Source organism: Oncorhynchus mykiss, chromosome 11 (assembly GCF_013265735.2).
Source record: "Oncorhynchus mykiss isolate Arlee chromosome 11, USDA_OmykA_1.1, whole genome shotgun sequence".
Classification (NCBI taxonomy): domain Eukaryota; kingdom Metazoa; phylum Chordata; class Actinopteri; order Salmoniformes; family Salmonidae; genus Oncorhynchus; species Oncorhynchus mykiss.
The window spans coordinates 49,409,890-49,434,140 of NC_048575.1; the positions used below are offsets into that span (position 1 = coordinate 49,409,890).

The window sequence follows — 24,251 nt, forward strand, 5'->3', positions numbered from 1 at the left end:
TGACTGAGTAGTCTGGAGACTTTCCAGTCAGCTCTCTGAGCACATCTGATTCACTTTGCCATTCCCCCTTTAAACGAGCCCCGCCCCGAAATCAGTCGATCAAATTCTGCAACAACTCAACCTCGTCTGTCCAATCATAACCCACTGGGGGTGGTCTTAGGATGGTGGTCCGGGAGGTTGTTAGCCAATAGGATTTACTGCTCAGTGAACTAACGGTTCACGTCAACTATCGTTGGTTCTCTGAACAAGACATTATTCATGTTTATGTTGTAGTTATTTAAAGAGACACGATGAGGTGATATAGCGGAATTTAATTTTGAGAAGTAACAGTCGGTTACTCCTAAACATGTATGAAGGCAGTATCGTGTATACATTCATTTGGCTAACTCCTCAATTCAGATGCACTGTTTTTTTATTTAAATGTTTCATAGTGTCGCAATAGTATATGCCACCCTGCTAAGCAGTGGCTTTAGTAGGCCTAGGCTACACTCAACACTCAGTTTATAAAGTTAGCTGGTGATATGTGAATGAGCATGCGACGTCAATTCATTCACAAGCTCCCTTCAGCACATTCACGTTGTTAGCCTCACTACTTCATAATATTACTTGCAGTTTCATATGAAAGTGAACTGGTATACAATTGTCAGAATCTTAAGTTTACTTTAAAATCATTGCATGGTTGAACGTATACAAATACAAATCATTAGCCAACTATGTAGAGAAAATCAACGGCAAACATATCGAACGTGTTTTAGTTTGTGCTGTCTTATTATGGTGCTTTAAAGTAAAACACTGACCTCAGCCACACGGAAAGCACGCTACATTTTAACATCATATACCGTCATTGATTTTAACACACCCACCGCCCACCAGAGACCAAAACGACGCCTTGTTCGAGTTAATTTGAATCTGGTAAGGAGGGAGTGGAGGTCTTCCGCCCGTCCTCTGCACTGTGAGCTGCTATTTCTCCCGCTGCCTCAGAACAACACAGTCGATTTCCGTTAGGCACCGACTGTATGGGCAGAATAACAGTTTTTTTGACAGCACTAAGTAGAAGTATTTCTTATTATCGAAGACAGTTTGCGAGTAGATAGCTACATATCAACGAGCAATTTTATATTCGTTTCAAGCGTTGTCTGTAGTGAGTATGAGGCAAAGTGAGAAGTAGCAGCTATCTTCGAGGAAAGAAAGTCAAAATAAATATCAGAACCTACAGACAGTATTATCGTTAGTGTTATAAGTAATTTCAAATTTGCCAAATTAGCTAGTTTGATAGCTGGCTAGCATCATGACTCGGAGATCATGTGCAATTTACGCTACTGGGATTCTCTGCGCCCATCTACTGATAGTGGGCATCGCATTGGTCGTGGCTCAAGTCTTCCAAACAATGATTTACAATCGGCTTAAAAAGGTGAGTTGTAACTTTTTCCCACTTCAAACGTGCATTTTATAGTTTTTTTTGTTGTCTGGTGGCTTTAACTTGTTAACGTCTGTTGTCTTTGCACTGAACAGCAGACGGTGAGTCACATTTCCCATCCCTTCTCGTTACTAGTTTTCAACCTGGGCTCAGGAGTAGACGTAACATAGTAGACGTGCCTTTATGGGAGTTTATCATTATTTCGTGTGATATGTTATGAATTACAATTTGTACGATATGTTACGGATTGCAATTCGTACAATATGGTACACGTTGCAATTCGTACATGTTGCGAATTTGCAAAAAATGTATATGTTACAAATTCTAGTTTGTTGTGGTTAATGTTCGCTAGGTGGCAAGGTGGTTAACTAGGCTAGGGGTTAGGAGTTTGGTTAAAGGGTTAGAGGATGGGTTAGCTCCCATGCCATGTAGTTGCAAAGTAGCTAAAAAGTAGTAAGTAGTAGAAAAGTTGTTCGTGATAAGATGCGAACACGCAACCTTTGGGTTGCTAGACATTGAAGTTATACCTTCTGTCTTATGTAACCATACCAAATGTAACACATCATACACATTTCAGTGTCCCGGTTTACTATGTTACGTATAGTCTGAGACCAGACTGGAGCTTTAAATGTGATGTTTGCTAGCTAGCTACAGCATTGAGTTCACTCAATCCCCATCTCCAGTCATTTGCCCACCCAACATGGGTCAGTGCAACATACCATGCATTCCAAGGTCGCCAATTTATGTGCTGCATTTTTTTTTACCACCAACCAGTGATGGTTTTTGTGGTATGATCGCAAAATGTTATCATTCATAAATCCGCAACATTGATTCAAACCTCTTGAACAGCTCTGCATGTAAACTCAGTATATTGTAGTAGCCTATGGATGGAATCTCTGGCAGATTTACAATGCGGGGTATGCTCATGTCACAGTGTGTCGTGGTAAGACCATCACCATGGATGGGTGCTCTCAGAGCAAGCAACCTGCTTTATTCCATCAGTACAATAAACCCACTTTAAATAATTTTTTAAAATCATACTTAGCCAAGCTTTATTATACACGATACAGATGATTTGAATTAGAACTGCTGCACCTTCAACTGCAGTGTATTCATCTTATCTACATGTGTGTCTCAATATAATTGATTTGGGATTTAAAGTTTTATATGAGCTTCCCAAGTGGCTTATTGGGTTTATCAGTGGTTGTAGTAGGGTAGGAATCCCGTCAGAGGGTAGGGAGGCGTGTGCGTGCGTGCGTGCGCATTGGTGGGGGGAAGGGAGAGAGCTCGTGAAGGCTCGGAGTCAAGCTTCTTTTTGGAATACTTTGCATTTCATTCTTCCCCGTCTTTGCTGACAAGGTTGAATAGCACACTATAAAAGAATCTCCCCCAAAAATGTCCTAGAGATCTGAACAGGTTCAATTTATTTTTCTGAAACTGCGAACCTCAGCAGAAATGTCAAACTGGCAGGGAGAGTATACAGACACAAACAGCCCAATGTTCCCTGCCACAGTTGAATTGCTGTTGTTAAATTCGCGTCTGTGTTTATTTCGGATATGGTAGTGTCATCCTAGACCTAGAATACATAACATCAAGAAATGAAACAAACAAAGCCTACCAGGCGCTTTACGTGCCCGAGTCGTATGTGGACATTGCCGGTGACTGAAAAGATAAATGAGAAATAAGAAATAAAGAAGTTATGTCCATCCACAACTGTACCACTTCTAAAACTGATCTGATGTTGTTTCATGTCATGGTGCACTTTTAGAACAACTTTCCAGTATCCTACCTAGAGGACTTCTGGTAAAAGGGCGTGGATGGGAGAGGAGTGTTTAATTCACGTATGGAATCTGACGGACTCCTTGGCCTGGAGGCAGGATATTTTTTGGTCAAACAGCAGTCATCTGTTAACTTGTTGTTTCAGCCCTGGCCTGATCTAGGTCTAGAGGACTGCTCTTCCAGGAAGAAACCCTCTGCCGCTCCTCAAACTATATTTTGGAGGGTAGAGTAAAAAAAAACTTCACAACAAATTCATGGGTGACAAACCTGTTTACTTTAATTCAAACAGGTTTCTTTCATAATTCGTAGATGGGGAAAACCAGAGAAAAATATGGCACTGAATGTAATTTAATATTATCTTGAACAGTTATCTAACCACAACTCCTGCATATATTTTGGCTTAAGTTTTAATTTATTTGTGAGTGACCCTAACAGTTTTTATGCTTTCATGTCCTTACCACTCATCATGTGACCCACCCCCACCCACCAACTACATGCACATAGTTAGTTAGTTTGATTTATGATAAGATTGATAAACCGTAACCCTCTGTCCCTGCTTGCTTGTGAGATCAAGGTTTTAAGCATTTCTAAGAGATAAATGATGTAGACATGATGTCCATGGAAGCCTTTAGGTGGCCTTCCTTTTTCAAGGTTGGTAAACACAATAATTCTTCTAATCTAGACCTTGGTTTGAGTTAAAATGTTGTATACACAGAAACTGTCACTCTTGAATTGTATCTGTTTGAAAGGGACTCAGTTTAATCTAGAAAACAGAACAAACTTCACTGATTGCAAAATTTGGAAACTTGGTAGAACACTGCTGATGACTGAATCGCGTGTTAGTGTTTCCCTCACTCTCTCATATCCTGTACGCAATCAGTGTTTGGCTTTAAACGCATTCAATCCAACACACAGCATTGGAATAGCTAGCTTACTTTGGCTTTACTTTTTAATTCACACCATTCTGGTGACTCAAATGATCTTGTAAAATAAAAGGAAATGTCTTCAAAGTATCAAATAGGCTTTTTGTTGCTTGTTCCTAAATAACTTGGATATTTTTTCTTTAATGCGAAGCGATATTTGACTCTATAGCAATCATAATTTGCTGTACAGCATTGATTATTCAATTAGAGTTGATTCACATTCAAGGCTCTAATGTGCGACCATGTTGGTTACATATGCTCCGAGATGTTTTATTTTGGGAGTACCAGAGAAAGATCCCCCCCCCCCCCCCCCCCAGATAAAAAATGTATTATTGTAATGATAGGCTTCACTGTGCAGTTGTTTCCGAGTGACCTAGAGAGAAAAAAAACGTGAGTGCAGATTTGTTCAGTCAAAAGCCTAGATTTTAAAGACTGCATGTCATTCTTGTAACTTTCTAAAGACGTAATGGCTTGGGAATGCCTCTGTCAACCACTTTGTGTAGCCAGCCGGCAATGCTGAAACAGTCATTTCTAAAGTCTTTCTCATAAAACATAACAAATTAAATGTTAATTGCAAAGTCGGCTTACCTTTTTGAATGATTATATCAATCGGGTCGTCTTTTGTTTTGCAAACTCTGCTATTGCGCATGCAGTACAGAAACACTGCCAGCTAAACACCAGCCTCTTGAGGTGTGCAATTGAAATTTAAAGGGCAACAATACCCTCCAAAATATGTTTTTTTTTTTTTTTCTTCCCTAGACCTCGTGTTCTTCATGGGCATTTGTTTACACCTTGTCCAGTAATGTTACCTCATTAGCTAGCTTTTGTAGCTAACAACCTGGCTACTTTACCAGTATATCTGAACATTTGGCGGCACAGAAGGAAAGCAAAAAGGATAGCTTCTTTAGAAGATTAATGACAATACCATTGAATGAATCACAGTGCTCATGTCGTCACTCAAACTTTACCCTCTTAACATCAGTGTAGAATTTTCAATGTAATGCATCTCAATAGGTTACTCTTTTACACTGTGTAGAAATGTGATATTCCACAAATGACTTTAATTTCAATGACCTGTTTTTGTATCAACATTTTAGCTTTTTATAGTAAACAAATGTTTTTACAGGGTTAAATATTAGTTTCTAGAGTACAACGTTTGCTTAAAAAGTAGCTAGAATTTATATAGACCAAATATGCTACACACAGTGCATTCGGGAAGTATTCAGACCCCTTGACCTTTTACACATTTTGTTATGATACAGCCTTATTCTAAAATGGGTTATAGTTTTTCCCCCTAATCAATCTACACACAATACCCCATAATGACTAAGCGAAAACAGATTAAGATTTTTTTTGCAAATACTTAATTACATAAGTATTCAGACCCTTTGCTATGAGATTTGAAATTGAGCTTGGGTGCAACCTGTTTGCATGGATCATCTTTGAGATGTTACTACAACTTGATTGGAGTCCACCTGTGGTAAATTTAATTGATTGGACATGATTTGGAAAGGCACACACTTATCCATATAAGGTCTCACAGTTGACACTGCATGTCAGAGGAAAAAAACAAGCCATGAGTTCGAAAGAATTGTCCGTAGAGCTCCGAGACAGGATTGTGTCGAGGCACAGATCTAGGGAAGGGTACCAAAAAATGTCTCCAGTATAGAAGGTCACCAAGCACACAGTGACCTCCATCATTCCTAAATTGAAGAAGTTTAGAACCACCAAGAGTCTTCCTAGAGCTGACCGCCCGGCCAAACTGAGCAATCGGGGGAGAAGAGCCTTGGTCAGTGAGGTGACCAAGAACCTGATGGTCACTGACAGAGCTCCAGAGTTCCTCTGTGGAGATGGGAAAACCTTCCAGAAGGACAACCAGCTCTGCAGCACTCCACCACTCCACCAATCAGGCATTTTATGGTACAGTGAGTGGCCAAACAGAAGCCACTCCTCAGTAAAAGGCACATGACTGCCCACTTGGAGTTTGCCAAAAGGCACCTAAAGGACTCTCAGACCACGAGAAACAAGATTCTCTGGTCTGATGAAACCAAGATTGAACTTGTTGGTTTAAATCTCAAGCATCACTTCTGAAAGAAACCTGGCACCATCCCTACGGTGAAGCATGGTGGTGGCAGCATCATGCTGTGGGGATGTTTTTCAGCAGCAGGGACGGGAGACTAGTCAGGAGATCCTTGACGAAAACCATCTCCAGAGCGCTCAGGACCTCAGACTGGGGTGAAGGTTCACCTTCCAACAGGACAACGACCCTAAGCACACAGCCAAGACAACACAGAAGTGGCTTTGGGACAAGTCTCTGAATGTCCTTGAGTGGCCCAGCCAGAGCCCAGATTTGAACCCGATCAAACTTGTCTGGAGAGAACAGAAACCTGACAGAGCTTGAGAGGATCTGCAGAGAATAATGGAGGAAACTCTTCAAATACAGGTGTGCTACGCTTGTAGCGTCATACCCAATAAGACTTGAGTCTGTAATCGCTGCCAAAGGCATCAACAAAGTACTGAGTAAAGGGTCTGAATACTTATATAAATGTAATATTTCATTTTTTTTTTTAATTAGCTAGCTAACTATATAGCTAGGTGTCGTCATCTAAAATAACCCTAATTTATAAGACAATTCTTATTTGATTAATGGTGGTCTGACCCATCTATGTGAAGCTAGCCACAATAAGTATTAGCCGCAATAGTGGACTTTGCAGTTAACCTTCAAAATAAATGTGTGACATAATTCTACTATTTGTATTCTTTTGCAAACCTGTCATTGACATACTTTTAGTTTGAAGGCAAACCGCAAATTCCATTATTGTGCCTAATCCTTATTGTGGCTAGCTTCACAACACATAACCCAGTCCGGTCGAGCTTCACTAGCCAGATGAAGGTAGCTGGCTGATTATAACGTTAGCTTTGGGCAACAGGGTTAAGTAGCTGGCTATTTCTTTTCATTAAATTAAGTTAAATTTCAATAGGCGAACAACAAGTGGCAACCTAGCTAATGGTTACTCACAAGGATTCCTAAATCATTGATAAGAATAGTGAAAATGACTGCAGTTTCTACTGATCATTGTTTTCAGGCTGGTTGATTTGGTGCTAGATAGGTACCAAGCTAAAGCTAGCTACCACAGAAGTTGTGGTCAAACAAATTATGCTTTATTACCAGCGCGGTATTGTAAACGCATAATTCGTGGCCGGTGTTTGCTTGATTGCCGACTTTTTTTGTACAGCTTTGACTGCTACTGTAACTTTTTGACACCAAAGACCCAAATGGCGTTTCATAGTATGTATGTCTTGAAGCTAATAGCAGTGACTCTTTTACTGTGTAACTCCGGTAGGGCAACATCTGAAAAATAGCGCACTTGGTAGTGTGTGTACCGGTGCTTGACCAGTCGGCGAAAGCCAACATCACCCACGACAGAGAACGGTTGATTGTCAAGGGCAATGAATTCCATTACCTTGGCATTAATGGATTTCGCCTTTAAGTTGTCTCGCTGAAAAATTATTACTCTTTCAAATGACTGTTGACTGCTTGATCCACACAGCAGACATTGTGGGCTCGGTTAAGAATGCTGTGCTGCACGTGTAGCGCAACATTTTACGCGCCGTCATTACGTCATGTACCTACGTTATATAAGGAATGCACAGTTGCTTTGACATCGGTTTTTAACATTGGCGTTAAACTAGATGTCGCGGCATTTTTAGCTCGTATCAGCCGATTCCGATATGTTCACCAATATATCGTGCATCCTTTGTGCTCTTAACTTTTTATTAGAACCCTGTTTACAAGACTTGTGCTGGAAACTAGCCTATTTCACTGCTGCAATATGCCCGCTCGAAGTTATGATCATGTTTAAAAACTGACTGAGTCTAAATGAAGCAATAGGCTTCTGTTTTGCCCCTGAGGAGTAAGCCCCCCAGTTCAATGCTCTAGCTAGGGTGTTCTGACCTTTGGCCCAGTTGTATGGTGTGTGTGTTTCTCAGAATGTGTGTGTATGAGCCAAAATACTGTTCTAACATTTAAGACTCCATAGGGAGTATGCACCTCCATTGTAATGAGTCATTCTACCGTCTTATATCATGGTTGCACAAAAGTCTTGACAGGAAACAAGAGTTTTTGTGCATCCCTGTTGGACCACACCTTTAAAATAAACATCCTCTTTCAATCACCGAGCTTCGCTGAGCTTCTCTGAGACTTCAGCTGAGTGAGCTGTGTGAATGGTAAAGGCCTTTCCCAAGTACACCTCACTTTACTCAGAGGACAGAGAAAGCAATCAGGAACCCCTTACATAAAGGACGGGGGAAGTGAGAAATTTCTCACTTGAAGTTAGTAATACTGATATCTCTTTACGGTAGGCCCTATTGGCGTCGTACTTACCAGTATTTTATGGATCAACAGACCGCTTAACAGTAATTTGCTCTTCAGATTTGACAACCATGTTTTAACACGCTTCATTCATTCATTCAAGGTGTTGAATGTCACTGCGTTTAGTTTTAATTACAGTTGAATTACCTTGTTGAAGCTACTGTCTTTTCTAGTCCAGGCATGATGGCTAACTTGAACCACTTTCCTGTATTCAGATGATGACTAATAGGACAGTGATGCTAGTCCGTATTGTCTATTCAAACTGTCATGCTGCCACTATGGTGGGTAGTAATTTAGGCTTTTTTGAAGATTGTCCTGAGCAAAATGCAAAATATCTTTCTCATCCTGCTGAAGTCGACAGAGACTCCCCCTGGGCAGTTTTCACTCAGGTTTTCTGCTTGTACTGACAGTTATTCAGCTGTGAAGGACCTTCCCCCCCGTACCCTGTTTTGGTGTGCTGGCATAGGGTGTACACTACATTAATTGCAGTGTGTGCTCTCTCCTGGCATAACCTGAGAAGGATTGTTGGTGGATGATGCTGCCGCAATCAAAAATGTAATTGCTTGAAATATCCTTAGTTTAGAAATTAATGAAATGGTTTTAAATTGCATTTTTAGGCTAAATAGCTTTCTATCCCTCCGGAATGTACTACTGTAAACAAATTATGCTTGGAGATATCATTGTTGTTTTGGTCTGTCCTCCATCATTAACTGTATTTCTCTCTCTTTTTTTTTGTTTTGTTGTTGTTGTAGGAATTGACCTTGACTGAGGCGAGCCGAGTATTTGAGTCGTGGAAGAACCCACCGCCTCCAGTCTACATGGAGTATTACTTCTTCAACGTGACCAACCCTGAAGTGTTCTTAGCAGGGGGCAAGGCAGCTGTCACCCAGATTGGACCTTACACTTACAGGTAGGTTGACAACACACTCACTGCTCTCCTTTCAAATGAGATGGCCTCAGTTCACAAAGGGCTTGAGATCAACACTCGTAACTCTGACTTCAGTGGAACTCCTATATCGATACCAAGGAAAGGTTATTGCTAATATTTGTTTTTCGTGTGTATATCTCAAGTTCAGATTCGGTCCACTATGTATTTGTTTTATGATCTTTGTTTGATCATGGGAAGCTGGCGATGCAGGTCTTGGGAAAGTCATATGGGGGAGGGGGGAGGATATTTGTTTGGAATGACAACCTTTCTACTCACCTTTCCATAACAGGGAATACAGACCCAGGGAAAATGTAACTTTCCTCGAAAACGGAACCAAGGTTTATGCCCTGAACCCCAAAAGCTTTGTCTTCGTCCCAGAGAAGTCCCGGGGTAATCCAGAGGTCGACATTCTGAGGACAGTCAACATCCCAGCTGTGGTGAGTTAGTGTGTGTGTCTCTTGGTCTCTGCTTGTTACCTCTACATACTTGTAGTCTTCACATATGCACTTTATCTTAGCTGCCATGGACATGGTATATCCGCAATACAGTGTGTTGGGCTGCAGATTAACTAGTGGTTAAGAGCATTGGGTCAGTAACTGAAAGGTCGCTGGTTCGAATCCCGAGCCAACTAGGTAAAACAAATCTACCGGTGTGCCCTTGAGCAAGGCTCCGGGGACCCATTCAATAATGGCTGATCCCTGGCCATGACCCCACTCTCCGAGAGGGTCTTCAAGGGGAGAGTGGGATATGCAAAAAACACAATTCCAATTCACACTTGTACGTATGTGAAATAGGACAAATGTAAGCACCCACCTAATCATTATTATAAACTATGGTGCAGCGCCTTTCTAAGAACACATAGAAACATGAGGGTGTGAATCATTCCACAGCTGTTTTGTTTTGGTCAACTTTAACCTTTCGAGAGTTTCAGTATAGCCACTATAACAATGTACTGACATTCCTTTACTGCTGAAGTATCAAACTCATTCCACTGAGGGCCGAGTGTTTGCGGGTTTTCGCTCCTCCCTTGTACTTAATTGGTGAATTAAGGTCACTAATTAGAAAGGAACTCCCCTCACCAGGATGTGTAGGGCTTAATTTAAAGGAAAAAATAAAAAACAGACACTTGGGCCTCCATGAAATTTTGATAACCCTGCTTTACTGCATCATTCCAGTAGACTTTCCAAGCATTATGCTAAACGCCGTATTATGACATCATGGTGACTTGTTCCTATAAGCATGTTACTTTATCACAGACACTTTTGTGGACTTCATCTAATTTCCAATGACAAGGACCAGACCAGATGGCAACAAAAGCTATGGACTTACAAATGTTGCTGATGGTTGTGTTGCATAGTGCCTATGATCTCTAACCCCCTCTCTCTCTCTCTCTCTGTTTCCTCCCCTCTCCCTGGACAGGCGGTGATGAACAAGCTGAACTCCTACTCTTTCCTGCTGCGCACCTTCGTCTCCATGTGGATGAACTCCATCGGTGTGGAAATCTTCATGACCCGCACCGTTCACGAGGTGCTATGGGGCTTCAAGGACCCCCTGCTCTCCAAAATCCACGCCATGAAGCCAGAGGTGGACGAGATGTTTGGACTGATGTGGAAGGTAAAGCACTGTTTGTATTCAGTAAAAACCTTGAAATACTGTAATAAACCATATGGTCACTCAGATTACAGTTCAGAGCTGGTCCTTGTTAATCCAGTCATTCACTAAAGGTATAGCCTTGCTAATGGCCGGTCTTGAAATTGTGATTTTAAATAGAAGTGTTGACATTGCTCGATAAATCCTGTAGTCATCGGACCTGACGGCTGTTGGTAGAGATTGAGAGACGGGGATGAGGTATTGTGGGGTCATCACATGATGAGAGTGAAAATGACAATATGCTGAGGAAGCTTGCTTAGTTCCTCTTTTTCTGGGGCTTTGGAGACTTGTGTCTGCTATTCTGCCTCACGCAATAAAAAGCAAACAGTCCGATTTAATAAACAAGTTCAGTGCATTATTTGGAAAATCCCAGAAAGAAGTAGACGGGTAGAATTTTACCTGGACCTAAACTTTCAAATCTCAACTGTCAGTGTTTATCTGGAAGGGACTTCTTATTGTTAGTTTGGCACTCTTACGGAGTCTTAATGTTGCCCATTAGGCTTGGGCGCTATCCATATTTTCATACTGTCATATCGTTTCTGTACCATACCGGGGTATTACTGGAAGTGCACACAAAACAATTTAGGCAATGGGGATCTTGATCCAGGAGGGGATTGAATGCCTCTGCTGTAACCAAGAAGCTTGATCTTGACATCTTGCCACTTAGCTAGCAAGTTAGCAAATCAAATGCAAAACTGGAGCCCTGAGCTGGATATATTTTATTTGACATGAGGGTGTGAATCATTCCATACTTAAAAATCTTAGATTTCTTCTAGTTATAATTCTAGTTATAAGCAGTGGCGTAGCACCCCCCCCGACCCCGTTTTTTAAAATGGTATTGAAAAGCATACCCTCCGTATTTAGAAATACCCCAGTATAAACGGTACATCGCCCAAACCTACTCCCTAGAAAACTGTATTATGAGAAAGAGAAAACAGAACTGGATGGGCAGGCTACAGTAATAGTGGCATTTTTATTTGAGCCTCTAGAGCACAATATTCCTCGTCAGTACATTTCCAACAACGACAACCAGCCACTTTAAACACAGAAATTACTTCCCAATTTACTTAACAGCAATAAAGGAAGATGTTCTAAATTTAACTCTGCTTGTTTGTCTGTTTCTAATTCTGTACCTGTCCGCTGTCCCCCTGTTTGTTGGATGTATTTGTTTTGATAAGACAGTCTCACTGAACTATTGTTGCTCTCTGTATCCTCCCAGAAAAATGGAACTGACGAAGGAGAGTTTGTGTTCCTGACTGGCGAACGGGACTATATGGAATATGGCAGAATAGACACATGGAACGGGCTGACGTAGGGACCCTTTTCCTCTGTTTTTCTTCCTTCATGTTGTTGTGATTAATGGATAACAAGAAAGTTTCTCATGTCATAATTTAGCTTTTTGGTCCTTGCCCCGGCCATTGGGTTTACTCATTGAACAGGGATGACTTGGTATCTGTCCAATTCAAGTATTCAAAGTCCAAGGTTATTCCCAGTTGCTCCCTGTCATGACAGAGCAGATTGCAAAATGTTATGTTTAATGGCTTCCAGGCAGTTTAAATGGAATCAATATTTGGTTCCGTTATGTTAGAATAACCTTATGTAGACAAATGTGTCCTCTTGATGTCTAACATTTCCCCTACCTTTCCCCTATCAACAGTGAAATGTCGTGGTGGTCCTCTAACCAGAGCAACATGATAAACGGCACGGATGGCAGTGTGTTCCACCCTCTGTTGTCCAGGAAAGAGCTGCTGTACATCTTCGCTGCTGACCTCTGCAGGTATGTCACAGTCATATCTCCAAATGTTGTATTATCGGTAGTCTATGATTTTTGTTTTACAGCCAAAGTAGCAAGTACAAAGAGGGTCTGTGGTTTAGGTGACAACCAGGAATTCTTGGAAACGACGGACTCGTATCCCTATCAGACTGATAAACCATTGTAGAAGACGTCACTCCCTGATCATGGTAAACAAGTGTGAGCTGAGCATGGCCCAACCAACACCATGACGCGTGAGGAGAAACTGGGAAAACGGCACATGATATGAAAAGGAAGCTTTGACTCAGTCGAAACAGTTGCACTTTATCTTCTCATAGTTAGCCACTGCTCAGCACAGACCTCACACTCTTCTCTGGAAATGACATGTAGAACTGAATGAAGAGTTTCAAAATCCTGCCATCATTTTGACATAATGAGAAAGTCCTGCTACACGTCTTGTGTCCATATCCTTATTCCCACTTCTCCCTGTGTTCTAGGTCTATCCACCTGGCTTATGTTGAGGATGTGGAAGTGAAGGGCATCCCAGCCTACCGCTTCGCTCCTCCGCGTGATGTCCTGCAGAGTCCTAAGGAGAACCCTACCAACGCCGGCTTCTGTGTGCCAGCTGGGGACTGCCTTGGCACCGGGGTGCTTAAAGTCAGTGTTTGCCGAGAAGGTACGAGACGGTTCGTCACCCTGTTGCAACCCTGGTTTGCATAACAAAGCATGCGCCCCCCACTTACCCACTGTTTGAGTTGACTAACAACATAACCTATTGTTTTGGACTGAAAAGAATACCCCAGTCAATCCAGTTCTAGCTGCGTTTCCAGCTGCAGTAAATATCAGAAATTTCCCATGTTTGACTATCCAGATTTTACAATGGTGTAAGATGGTGAATGATTAACTCTGGATGAGGGCTATAAAACACTTGAATTGCCTGCATAGCTGTGGACTTCAGGGTTAGGATACGGCTAATCTCTAAATGATTTCCTCTCCTAAAACAATCCATGTACAAACACATGGCATATAAATGCCCTGCTGTAACCCTTAATTCTCGTGGGTAGATGCATTTTTAAGTCCTGTACTGTATGTGTGTTAAACATCCGCATTCACGGTGTGGTGCAGCAGAGAAAGTTCAACATTAATCTTATCAGAACCTGTCCGGTATGGGCTGCCTTTCCAATGGCTTATCAGAACCTGTCCTGTATGGGCTGCCTTTCCAATGGCTTATCAGAACCTGTCCGGTATGGGCTGCCTTTCCAATGGCTTATCAGAATCTGTCCGGCATGGGCTGCCTTTCCAATGGCTTATCAGAACCTGTCCTGTATGGGCTGCCTTTCCAATGGCTTATCAGAACCTGTCCGGTATGGGCTGCCTTTCCAATAGCAAGGAAGAACTCTACCCATATTTTTGCTATCTCTTCCGCTGTCTCTGTGCTTGGGTTATAATACCAGATAGCACACATTAGCAATATCTCACATCTGTCCATGATATTTCCTTTTAAGATATTTAATTTTCCTCAGTTTTCAAACATTTGACTTTGTTTTGCTTAATCCTCCCTGATGGCAGTCCAGGATAAGGATATAGGTTAGTTGATCATATTGGTTGCTCATGTTTTATTTTTGTCTCTTTAAGGTCCAATACAGTTGTTTCTCAATGTCAAATCATTTCTGGGTAACAATTAAGTACACAACTGTGATTTGTTTTCAATTAAAATGGTAAAATAAAGAAACAAATAGCCTCTTGGCAAGTCTGGTAGTGGTCTGAGTGGGGAGAGAAAAAAAAGGTGCTGTTATTGGTAGAGAGGTTTGGAACTCTCTTATTAGTCTGTTAACAAATTTAGCACCTGGTGATGTCACCAGGCAGGCCAAAATTCCATCCAACAAAAACAGGCTGAAATTTCAGGTGCTCTTTTCAGACAGCTCTTACACTAAAGGGCATTATCATAATTTTCACAATTTCATAGTATTATTCCAACCTCAGAGTGGAGATGTATATAAAAGACAGATTTTTGACTGCACTGGGCCTTTAAATCATGTTTTATCTCCATCCTCTTGTCCATAGGTGCCCCTATCGTGGTGTCATTCCCTCACTTCTATCAGGCCGATGCCATGTACATTAATGCTGTTGAAGGACTGAGCCCCAACAAGGAGGAGCATGAGACTTACCTTGACCTTAATCCAGTATGAACAAACATTTTATCTAACATGTATGTATGTCATAAGGCCAATATGTGGGATAAACTCAGTGGCCAGTTTATTAGGCACACCCATCTAGTATCTGGTCGGACCCCTCTTTAGCCACGAAGGGATGCACCTGGTCAGCAACAATGTTCAGATGCACTGTGGCGTTCAAACTTTGCTCAATTGGTATCAAGGGACCAAACATGTTCCAGGAGAACACTCCCCACACCAACTCCACCAGTCTGTACCGTTGACACTAGGCAGGATGGGGCCATGGACTCGCACTGCTTATGCCAAATCCTGACTCTGCCATCAACATGACACAACAGCAACTGGGATTTGTGTTCCTGTTTGGCCCGCCTGTTAGCTTACACGATTCTTGCCATTCTCCTTCGACCACGCTCATCAACCAGCTGTTTTTGCCCACAGGACTGCTGCTGACTGGATGTGTTTTGCTTGTTGCACCATTCTCGGTAAACCCAAGACACTGTCATGTGTGAAAATCCCAAGAGGCCGTCCGTTTCTGAGATACTGGAACTGGCGCACCAGGCACCGACGACCATACCACGCTCAGTCACCTAGGTTACTCGTTTTGCCCATTCTAACGTTCAATCGAAACAGTAACTGAATGCTTGTTTGCCTGCTTTATATAGCAAACCACGGCCATGTGACTCACTGTAGGAGCGAACCATTTTCATGAACGGGTTGGTGTACCTAATAAACTGGCCACTGAGTGTATACTGTTTACATAGTCTCAGTCTGATTATAAATAGACCGTATTTAATAGCCATGTGACATTTTTTGCATTTGTGTGTTTTCTGAAGTACCAGTGGATTATTAAAATAAGCTGTCTCCATATCGGAAAGGACAAGATGTAACTGCATTTTAAAGAATATTTTATTTTGTATTTCTAGACCACTGGGGTCCCCATCCGTGCCTGCAAGAGAGCCCAGCTCAATATAATTTTGAACAGAGTTCCAGGCTTTCCGTAAGTAAAGACCAGAACAGTTTTACACACTTTGAAGCCTGCTCTTTTCCCACTCGATTCGTATGAAGGATGAGAAGACCCATTGTTGAACCTTGTCCTCATTACATTTTCTCTTCCTCAGCAAAACCAAACATCTAAACGTTACAATTTTCCCTATCATGTTTGTCAATGAGGTAAGACATATCTCCTCCCTCCCTCTCTCTCTCTCTCTCCATTATTTTGTGAAATTCAGTCGGCCTCACGTGCAGCCTAGGAATGTCAAATGAAGTTTGAAAATTTTGCCAGAGAAAATCCTTTATTACTGGTCTATTATTAAGACTAGTTAATAACTGGTTTGCAGCATCTCACACCAGTTAATTAAATGGTAAAGACAGGTTGATAATCGTAGTGACCTCCCCCAGACGGCCACTATCGACGATGACTCTGCTACCCAGATGAGGACCCTGCTGCTCATCGTGACCCTGGTGTCCAACTTCCCTCTGCTCATCGTGGGCATGGGCGCCATCCTGCTCGTAGTCTTCGTCCTCCTGGTCTGCAGGTCTCGCCAGAAGAAGGTAAGACCTCCCCTCTACCCCTGCACTTACTCCCAGGACACCCCAAACAATAATATTCATTAGCTTCTTCTGAAATATAGTGTAAATTGTACATTTTTAATTTACAATTGGGCACTTCACTCACTGTCAGTTGTGGTGAAGGATTCCTTAAGTGGTTATTAGTCTATAGTGGTGCAATGTCACAACAAAGGTTTAATGTTAGCTTTGTTCAATGTTTATCTGTTTATAGACCATTTATACTTCTATATTAACATCACTGGTGTGGTGACTGGGGGTAACCTCCAACTACTTACATGATAAAACTCACATGGTCAGCATGTCCTACCTCCTGTAGTGTCTGTATCAAATGTTATTCCGGCTGGCCTTTCGAACAATTGAAACCACTGAGGTCAGAACAGGAAGTATACATCTGAATTGAGCAGTTCCTCGTTGGCAGACAAGTCACAATGATGACAGTCTACAGTGACGTACAGGCACTGAACTCTAGTAATCCTGTAGGTTAGCCAGTGTACTTTCAACACTTATCTGTGTTTGTCTTGGTTAGCCGTTCTGACCCCTTGTGCATGACCCCATTCCCCACCCATCAGTCATGACTCAGTTAAGAGTTAGCTTAGTATCTTCCCCACGTGGTTCAACAAAACAGATATCGGCCTGCCGGCATGTTCATGCTGAGGAACAGAGTAGGAGTTCACATCACAGACAGAATTTGTATTTTAGATAAAGCTTGTTTTATGAAATAAAGCTATTGTAAAGAACTGTATAGTTAACGTATTATGATAAAACATTTCTGTAACCCCCCCCCCCCCCTTTTTTTTCCTTTCTGTTTTAGAATGAAGTAAAACGTATTGATTTTACTGAAGCTTTTCATTCTTTTACTGTAAGTCTTAATTTCGCTTTGTTTGCTATTTTCTTTGAGCTGTTAGCAATTCTTGCTTGTTGCTTATAATTTCAAAATTATCTTTAGGGATTATTTTTACACACAAGTATGTGGACACCTGTTCGTCGAACATCTCATTACAAAATCATGGTCATATATATGGAGTTGGTCCCCCCCCCCCCCCCTTTTGCTGCCATAAAACAGCCTCCATTCTTCTGGGAAGCCTTTTCACTGTTGGAACATTGCTGCGGGGACTTCCATTCAGCCACGAGCATTAGTGAGGTCGAGCACTGATGTTGGGTGATTAGGCCTGGCTCACATTCGGCATTCCAATTCATCCCAAAAGTGTTCCATGGGGTTGAGGTCAGGGCTCTGCAGGCCAGTCAAGTTATTCCACACCCATCTCGACAAACCATTTCTGAATGGACCTCGCTTTGTGCACGGGGGCGTTGTCATGCTGAAACAGGAAAGGGCCTTTCCCAAACTGTTACCACAAAGTTGGAAGCACAGAATCGTCTAGAATGTAAATTGTAGCATTAAGATTTCCCTTCACTGGAACTAAGGGGCCCGAACCCTGAAACAGTCCCAGACCATTATTCCTCCTCCATCAAGCTTTACAGTTGACACTATGCATTGGGGCAGCTAGTGTTCTCCTGGCATCTGTCGAACCCAGATTTGTCCGTTGGACTGCCAGATGGTGAAACGTGATTCATCACTCCAGAGAACGTGTTTCCTCTGCTCCAGAGTCCAATGGCGGCAAGCTTTACACCACGCCAGCCAGCACTTGGCATTGCTCATGGTGATCGTAGGCTTGTGTGAGGCTGCTCGGCCATGGAAACTAATTTGAAGCAGTTAGGAACTGTGTAGTGAGTGTTGCAATCGAGGACAGACAATTTTTGTGCGCTATGTTTCCACTTCACAATAACAGCACTTACAGTTGACCGGGGCAGCTCTAGCAGGGCAGAAATTTGACGAACTGACTTGTTGGAAAGGTGGCATCCTATGACGGTGCCACGTTGAAAGTCACTGAGCTCTTCAGTTAGCCCATTCTACTGCTAATGTTTGCCTATGGAGGTTTGCATGGCTGTGTGCTCAATTTCATACACCTGTCAGCAACGGGTGTGGCTGACTTAGCTGAATCCACAAATTTGAGGGGGTGTCCACATGCTTTGTGTGTGTATTTACTGAACAAAAATATAAACGCAACGCAATGTAAAGTGTTGGTCACATTTTTCATGAGCTGAAATAAAAGATAACAAAAATTGTTTATTTAGCATTTATAATTTTGTTAAGTATATATGCATGCATACACTGAACAAAAATATAATTGCAACATGCAACAATTTCAAGTTGTTACAGATCATATAAGGAAATCAGTCAATTTAAATGATTTCATAAGGCCCTAATATGGATTTCACATGACGGTCTACAGATGCATCTGTTGATCAGAGTACTTAAAAAGTTAGGGGTGTGGATCAGAACCAGTCATTGTCTGGTATGACCACCATTTTGTTTCATGCAGCGTGACACATCTCCTTCGCATAGAGTTGCTCAGGCTGTTAATTGTGGCCTGTGGAATATTGTCCCACTCCTCTTCAATGGCTGTGCCAAGTTTACATGTAATGTGATGCTTTCAGTTTCCAGGAATTGTCTACAGATCCTTGCAACATGGGGCCGTGCATTATCATGCTGAAACGTGATGGTGGTGGATGAATGGCATGACAATGTGCCTCAGGATCTCGTCATGGTATCACTGTGCATTCAAATTGCCATTGATTAAATGCAGTTGTGTTCGTTGTCCATAGCTTAAGCTTGCCCGTACCATAACACCACTATGGGCCACTTTGTTCACAACGTTGACATCAGCAAACCGCTCACCCACACAACAACATACATGTGGTCTATGGTTGTGAGGCTGGTTGGACATACTGCCAAATTCTCTAAAACGACATTGGAGGCGGTTTATGATAGAAAAATGTACATTCAATTCTCTGGCAACAACTCTGGTGGACATTCCTGCAGTCAGCATGCCAATTGCACACTCCCTCAACTTCAGACACCTGTGGCATTGTGTTGTGTGACAAAACTGCACATTTTAGAGCTGCCTTTTATTGTCCCCAGCACAAGCTGCACCTGTGTAATGATGCTGTTTAATCAGCTTCTTGATATGCCACACCTGTCAGGTGGATAGATTATCTTGGCAAAGGAGAAATGCTCCCTAACAGCGACGTAAACAAATTTGAGCACAACATTTGAGAGAAAAAAGCATTTTGTGCATATGGAACATTTCTGGGATCTTTTATTTCAGCTCATGAAACATGGGACCAACACTTTACATGTTGCATTTATGTTTTTGTTCAGTGTATATTTATCTCATTCCTGCTTCATATTATATTTGTTCTTTTAAGTTGAAAAATATTTTGGGTTTGTTGGTTTGTACAGTGACATTAATTCATGATATATCCACAATTTAGTTTATTCTATAACATTGCATTAGACATTTCATTTTCATGTGTAAAATTTTTCCAATTTAGTTATACGTATATAAATGGGTGTTGTTTTCATGGTGGGATTATTATGACCTTTACAAAATGTTTTTCCCTCTTCAGACGGCAAAAGACGACACTGCCTACACTCAAGTCAGCGACAAACCAGAGGTTGAACCATCAGAAAACAACCACACCAACCAGCCAATGAGGAACGGCTCCTACATCGCCATGTCTCCTGTGGAGGCTCAGAAGTGTTGATGGAGGCTGCAGTGTGTGGAGGGGCAGGTGGAGCAGCCTGGTGGAGCAGCGGTATTATAACCAAGGCAGGGTTTTGCAGTGCGGACATGGGGTTTCACTTTTGGGGACTGTCCTACTCTCCTGCTGAGCATGGCCTTTCTTCCTGCCATAGTGCAAAACAACATCTCCGGTCTACTACTAATGTCACTTGTCTTTTTTCTGTCGAGCTCACCGCTGATTTCATGACACAACACTAGTTATCTCAGCCAGGACAATAGGTTTTGTGAGTATTTTCTGCACTTTGAAGTAGAATTTTAGTCAGTATTCTCAATGATTAACAACCACTGAGCAACCGCTATCAGCCTTCCAACAGGGCGCAAAGAGCACTGACTGACCGTAGTATTTACCTGAACAATGAAGATCAGAAGGTCCTCTAACATTTCTTTGTAACGGTGTTTGTGAGGTTACCTCCAAAACAAGCCAACAGATTAAAACCTTTGCTCCTTAAGTTAAATAGTATGACCAGTACTATTCCCTCCCTCCCTGTAACTGAGTTTTCAGTGACTCAGAATGTGGGTTGGCTAACAAAACTGTGTACTTCCTTACCATATCCGTTTTGTAGAAGAAAAAAAACTATAGAAGGGAAAGAAGAAAAAAAAATAATAAATGAACTGAGCCAAACTATTCATATTATGTTGAGCAATCAGTCAGGTCACATACCCAAGTTGTCATCAAACAGAATTTGTGACTGTGTGTGCATGTCTTACACTGTAGTGTCCTGTTTTGATTGGACTATGGGTTACTTTTTCTTGATGCAGGCACTGTGTAGTATGACAGCTGAGAGATTTAGCTTTTTTTTTTATTATTTTTTTTTTTTTACATATTGACATTTTTGGAAGCCTTTTTGAAGACATGTCAAAGTCCTCAGAAGATAAGACATTAGTAGATAGCTGCTTTTCCCATTATGTGGTGTTAGGGGATTGTACCTATAGCCGCAGTAGATATACCAGAAACCTTCATCTAATATTCAAAATGGAAGAAAAACCTACATTACAAGGGAGACTTGAACCTACTTTCTGCCTTACACTTGTTCAGTGTGTTGATTCTTCATGTGGATGTGGTAAAAAGCTGGATATCTTAGTTGTACATGCGTAATGGGGAAATGTTAGGCTACCTCTGACCTAATCCAGCAAGTAGTCAAAGGTGTGCCTAAAACACTTTTTAATTTTAAGTGTCGACCCACGTTGTGTGTCTGCACTGATACTTAGAATAAGCACAATTTGGATTGCTAATACAGTCCTCATAAGGTAACAGGTCTTCATATAGACTGTACCCTGCTAGAAGCATATTATACTACTTGTATTTACAGTTGTGTGTTTTTAACACTGCATTGTTGGGAAAGGGCTCGTAAGTAGGCGTTTCACTGTAATACAACACCTGTTGGGTGTTGGGCTTGTATACGATTTGATTTGAAGACCGATGGGTGCCCCATAAAGACAACAACTAAGTTCTAGAATAAACAGTCAGGCCCTGCACTCTGCTTCTGCTGTGCATGTTATGTCGAACAGAGTCAACTGGCTAGCCAAGGAGCTTCAGGTATTCAGACAAACATGACACTTGAATCACTATTTGTCTTACTGTATGTTTTGATGTGGTGTTTTTCGTTGCTGTCTTCGGTCACTAGTCTCTGTGTCGTGTCAAGGCTTTTGGCAGTCGCTTCTGGAAAAAATGTACTAAGTCCATAATACTGTCAACTTCAAAATGTGATTCCTGCACTTTCCAAAAAAAGAACTTGCCCTGTATTTTTTGGGGCTTAATGTAAAATGCAATGGTCCTTCGGTGTATTTCAGTGGTTTGACCCAGGGTTGTTTTTCATTGGTTCCTGAGGTGTAATTCTAGATGGACACTTTGCCTTTGTTACTTGCTTTTAGGTAGATGGAATATTTTTTTTCTTCATCTATTATTGCTGCACTTAATTACTATAACATATGGGCTTGTATTTTTTTGTGGAGAAACCATCCATGCTCATATTCTGTTTTAAGGTTGTTCCAACAAACTGATATCAACTCTTCTGAATTGTTAAGTCTGGTCTGTGAACTCCTTAAATGTTTAAGAATATTTGAGCATAGGATACAATGCCCAAAACTTGCTGTCATTTACTGGAATTAGCAGATAACTATAGATAGCAAAATTGTAACATCAAGTATAATGGTTTTTAACCCCACTTATATTAACTGATGAGGACTGATGAGGACTTGACCTCACTTGGCATTGTGGCAGACAGTGGCTGAAGAATTGTCCATATTGAGAATTTTGTTTCTGTGGGTGATGATGGCTTGGGTTGTTAAAACTGGAAACTATTTCTGGAGGTCTAGATGGATACTCTAGTAAACAAATGAGAGTTGTTCAAGTATTAGTTTGTTTGGTTGTGCCAGTAAGGACGTCTGTCCGACATGGCTTTGGGCTGTACTATGATAAACTGGTCCTGATTTTTTAAAATGTTTTATATATCATGATTATATATCAAGAACCAATTCACAATAGGCCTTTTCAGTTTGAAACCTACTGTACTTATCAGGCAATTATTGCATTGTGCAAGCATGGCTGTACTTGTATAATCATCACAGTATATCATACTATCCTTTTTTTTGACTTGAACATATAAGACCTTGAATCAGAGCCATGTGTGTGTTGTATGCTTAACAGTGCGCATGCACACACACACACACACACACACTTACCTGAGACACTATCTGACTGACTAGTCCCATTTACCTTTGTACCCAATCATTCATGTCCATTCGCTCCTCTGTGCGTGACCAAAGATAACCTACATGGATCTGTTCTAGCTTGTGTCTACTCTCCTCCGAGATAACGGTTGTGCCACCGCCTACCTAATAGTAATTGCACCATATACCTTTTATACAATGCACTATTTTAGGCCAGGGCCCAAAGGGCTCTGGTCAAAAGCAGTGCACGGTTTAGGGAATAGGGTGCCATTTCAGATGCAAGCCATCTAAAACAGTGCCAGGATCCAATTGCAGTGTATTTACAACAGTGTTTGAGTTGTCTTTTCCCAACCAGACAAAAAAAAAATCCAGAACTATTGTTAATGTCAAGAGACTGGGGCGATCTGTATTGCTTGTTATGCACAAATGCTGCTCTAATGTGCGGGAGAAAAAAAAATCAGTTTTATGTATTGACACAACAATATAATGTTATGTAATAATACATTTTATTAAATGTTTTTTTTAATCTGACACAAGTTATGTATCCATATGTTCAATGTTGTCTCTGTTTTTCTGAATTTGTATGTTTTTGTTGTTGTTTGGTCCCGTTTTCATTTCCTTTTATTTTTTTTTCTGTTTAGTAATATTCAACTTGGTCATCAAGCACATTTCAGTTGAACATTGAATTTTTCTGTCTCACAAATGTTCTTAGAGAGAATTCCTAGTTGGTCGTATGTGTGTGTTGGATGATAAGCTTATGTAGACATTTTTGTACAGCCAATGTACTGTTTTGTCAAACTGGAGTGATTTTTAATTGGAAGGCTGATAATGTGTATGCATGTGGAGGTAGATTGCCTTCGTGCCTGGATGGGTACATGGGTCGTGTACAAGCAATCTAACCCATAGATGAATGAAGCCCTCCTTCATGGAAAAACAACGGTAATGCCATCCTTTTATTTCCTTAAATTGCTTTCAAGTAACCAATTTAGTTACGCAGTGTGGCAACTGTATATATTTTTTTCACATTTCATTTTGTGTACATTTCTAAAGGTCTCAGTCACCATCTAACAGACATTTTAATGTTACTTCTGAGTTTTTAGTTTTTTGCTGCTGAAAATGACAATCGTCATGTTGGGTGAAAAACTATTTCAAATGTAATATACATTAGTTTTGATAATTTACACTGCACAAATGTTTATACAATGCTTTTGTAAACATTTTTAGTGTATTTGCCAAAAAATAAACAAAGTAGCAAAGAATACAGTTGATGGCTGTGTTTTGCTTTTAACACGATACCAACATTACCATTTAAATACTGTTTTAACTTTTAATTAAGACTAGTTGTTAAACTTTTTTTTCCTGCTCATGGTAT

General features: G+C 41.2%; 1 protein-coding gene across 2 annotated transcripts; it reads left to right on the plus strand.

The window, feature by feature from the left end:
• The first annotated feature begins 892 nt into the window (after nt 1-892).
• On the plus strand, nt 893-24,142 carry LOC100136247 (CD36 antigen). Of its 2 annotated transcripts, NM_001124511.1 has the most exon segments (13): nt 953-1,411; nt 9,244-9,401; nt 9,709-9,856; nt 10,839-11,033; nt 12,289-12,380; nt 12,727-12,846; nt 13,320-13,498; nt 14,887-15,005; nt 15,920-15,993; nt 16,115-16,166; nt 16,395-16,547; nt 17,377-17,424; nt 20,034-20,211. In NM_001124511.1, coding segments are annotated over 13 exon segments (1,599 nt in total). In that variant the 5' UTR covers nt 953-1,288; the 3' UTR covers nt 20,172-20,211.
• Nucleotides 24,143-24,251: the final 109 nt, after the last annotated feature.

Coding starts and splice junctions, on each gene's coding strand:
- LOC100136247 (XM_036934614.1), top strand. CDS start 1,289: ATGACTCGGAGATCATGTGCAATTTACGCTACTGGGATTCTCTGCGCC. Junction 9,857..10,838: donor CAGTCAACATCCCAGCTGTG/GTGAGTTAGTGT, acceptor CTCCCTGGACAG/GCGGTGATGAACAAGCTGAA. Junction 15,006..15,919: donor CTTACCTTGACCTTAATCCA/GTATGAACAAAC, acceptor TTGTATTTCTAG/ACCACTGGGGTCCCCATCCG.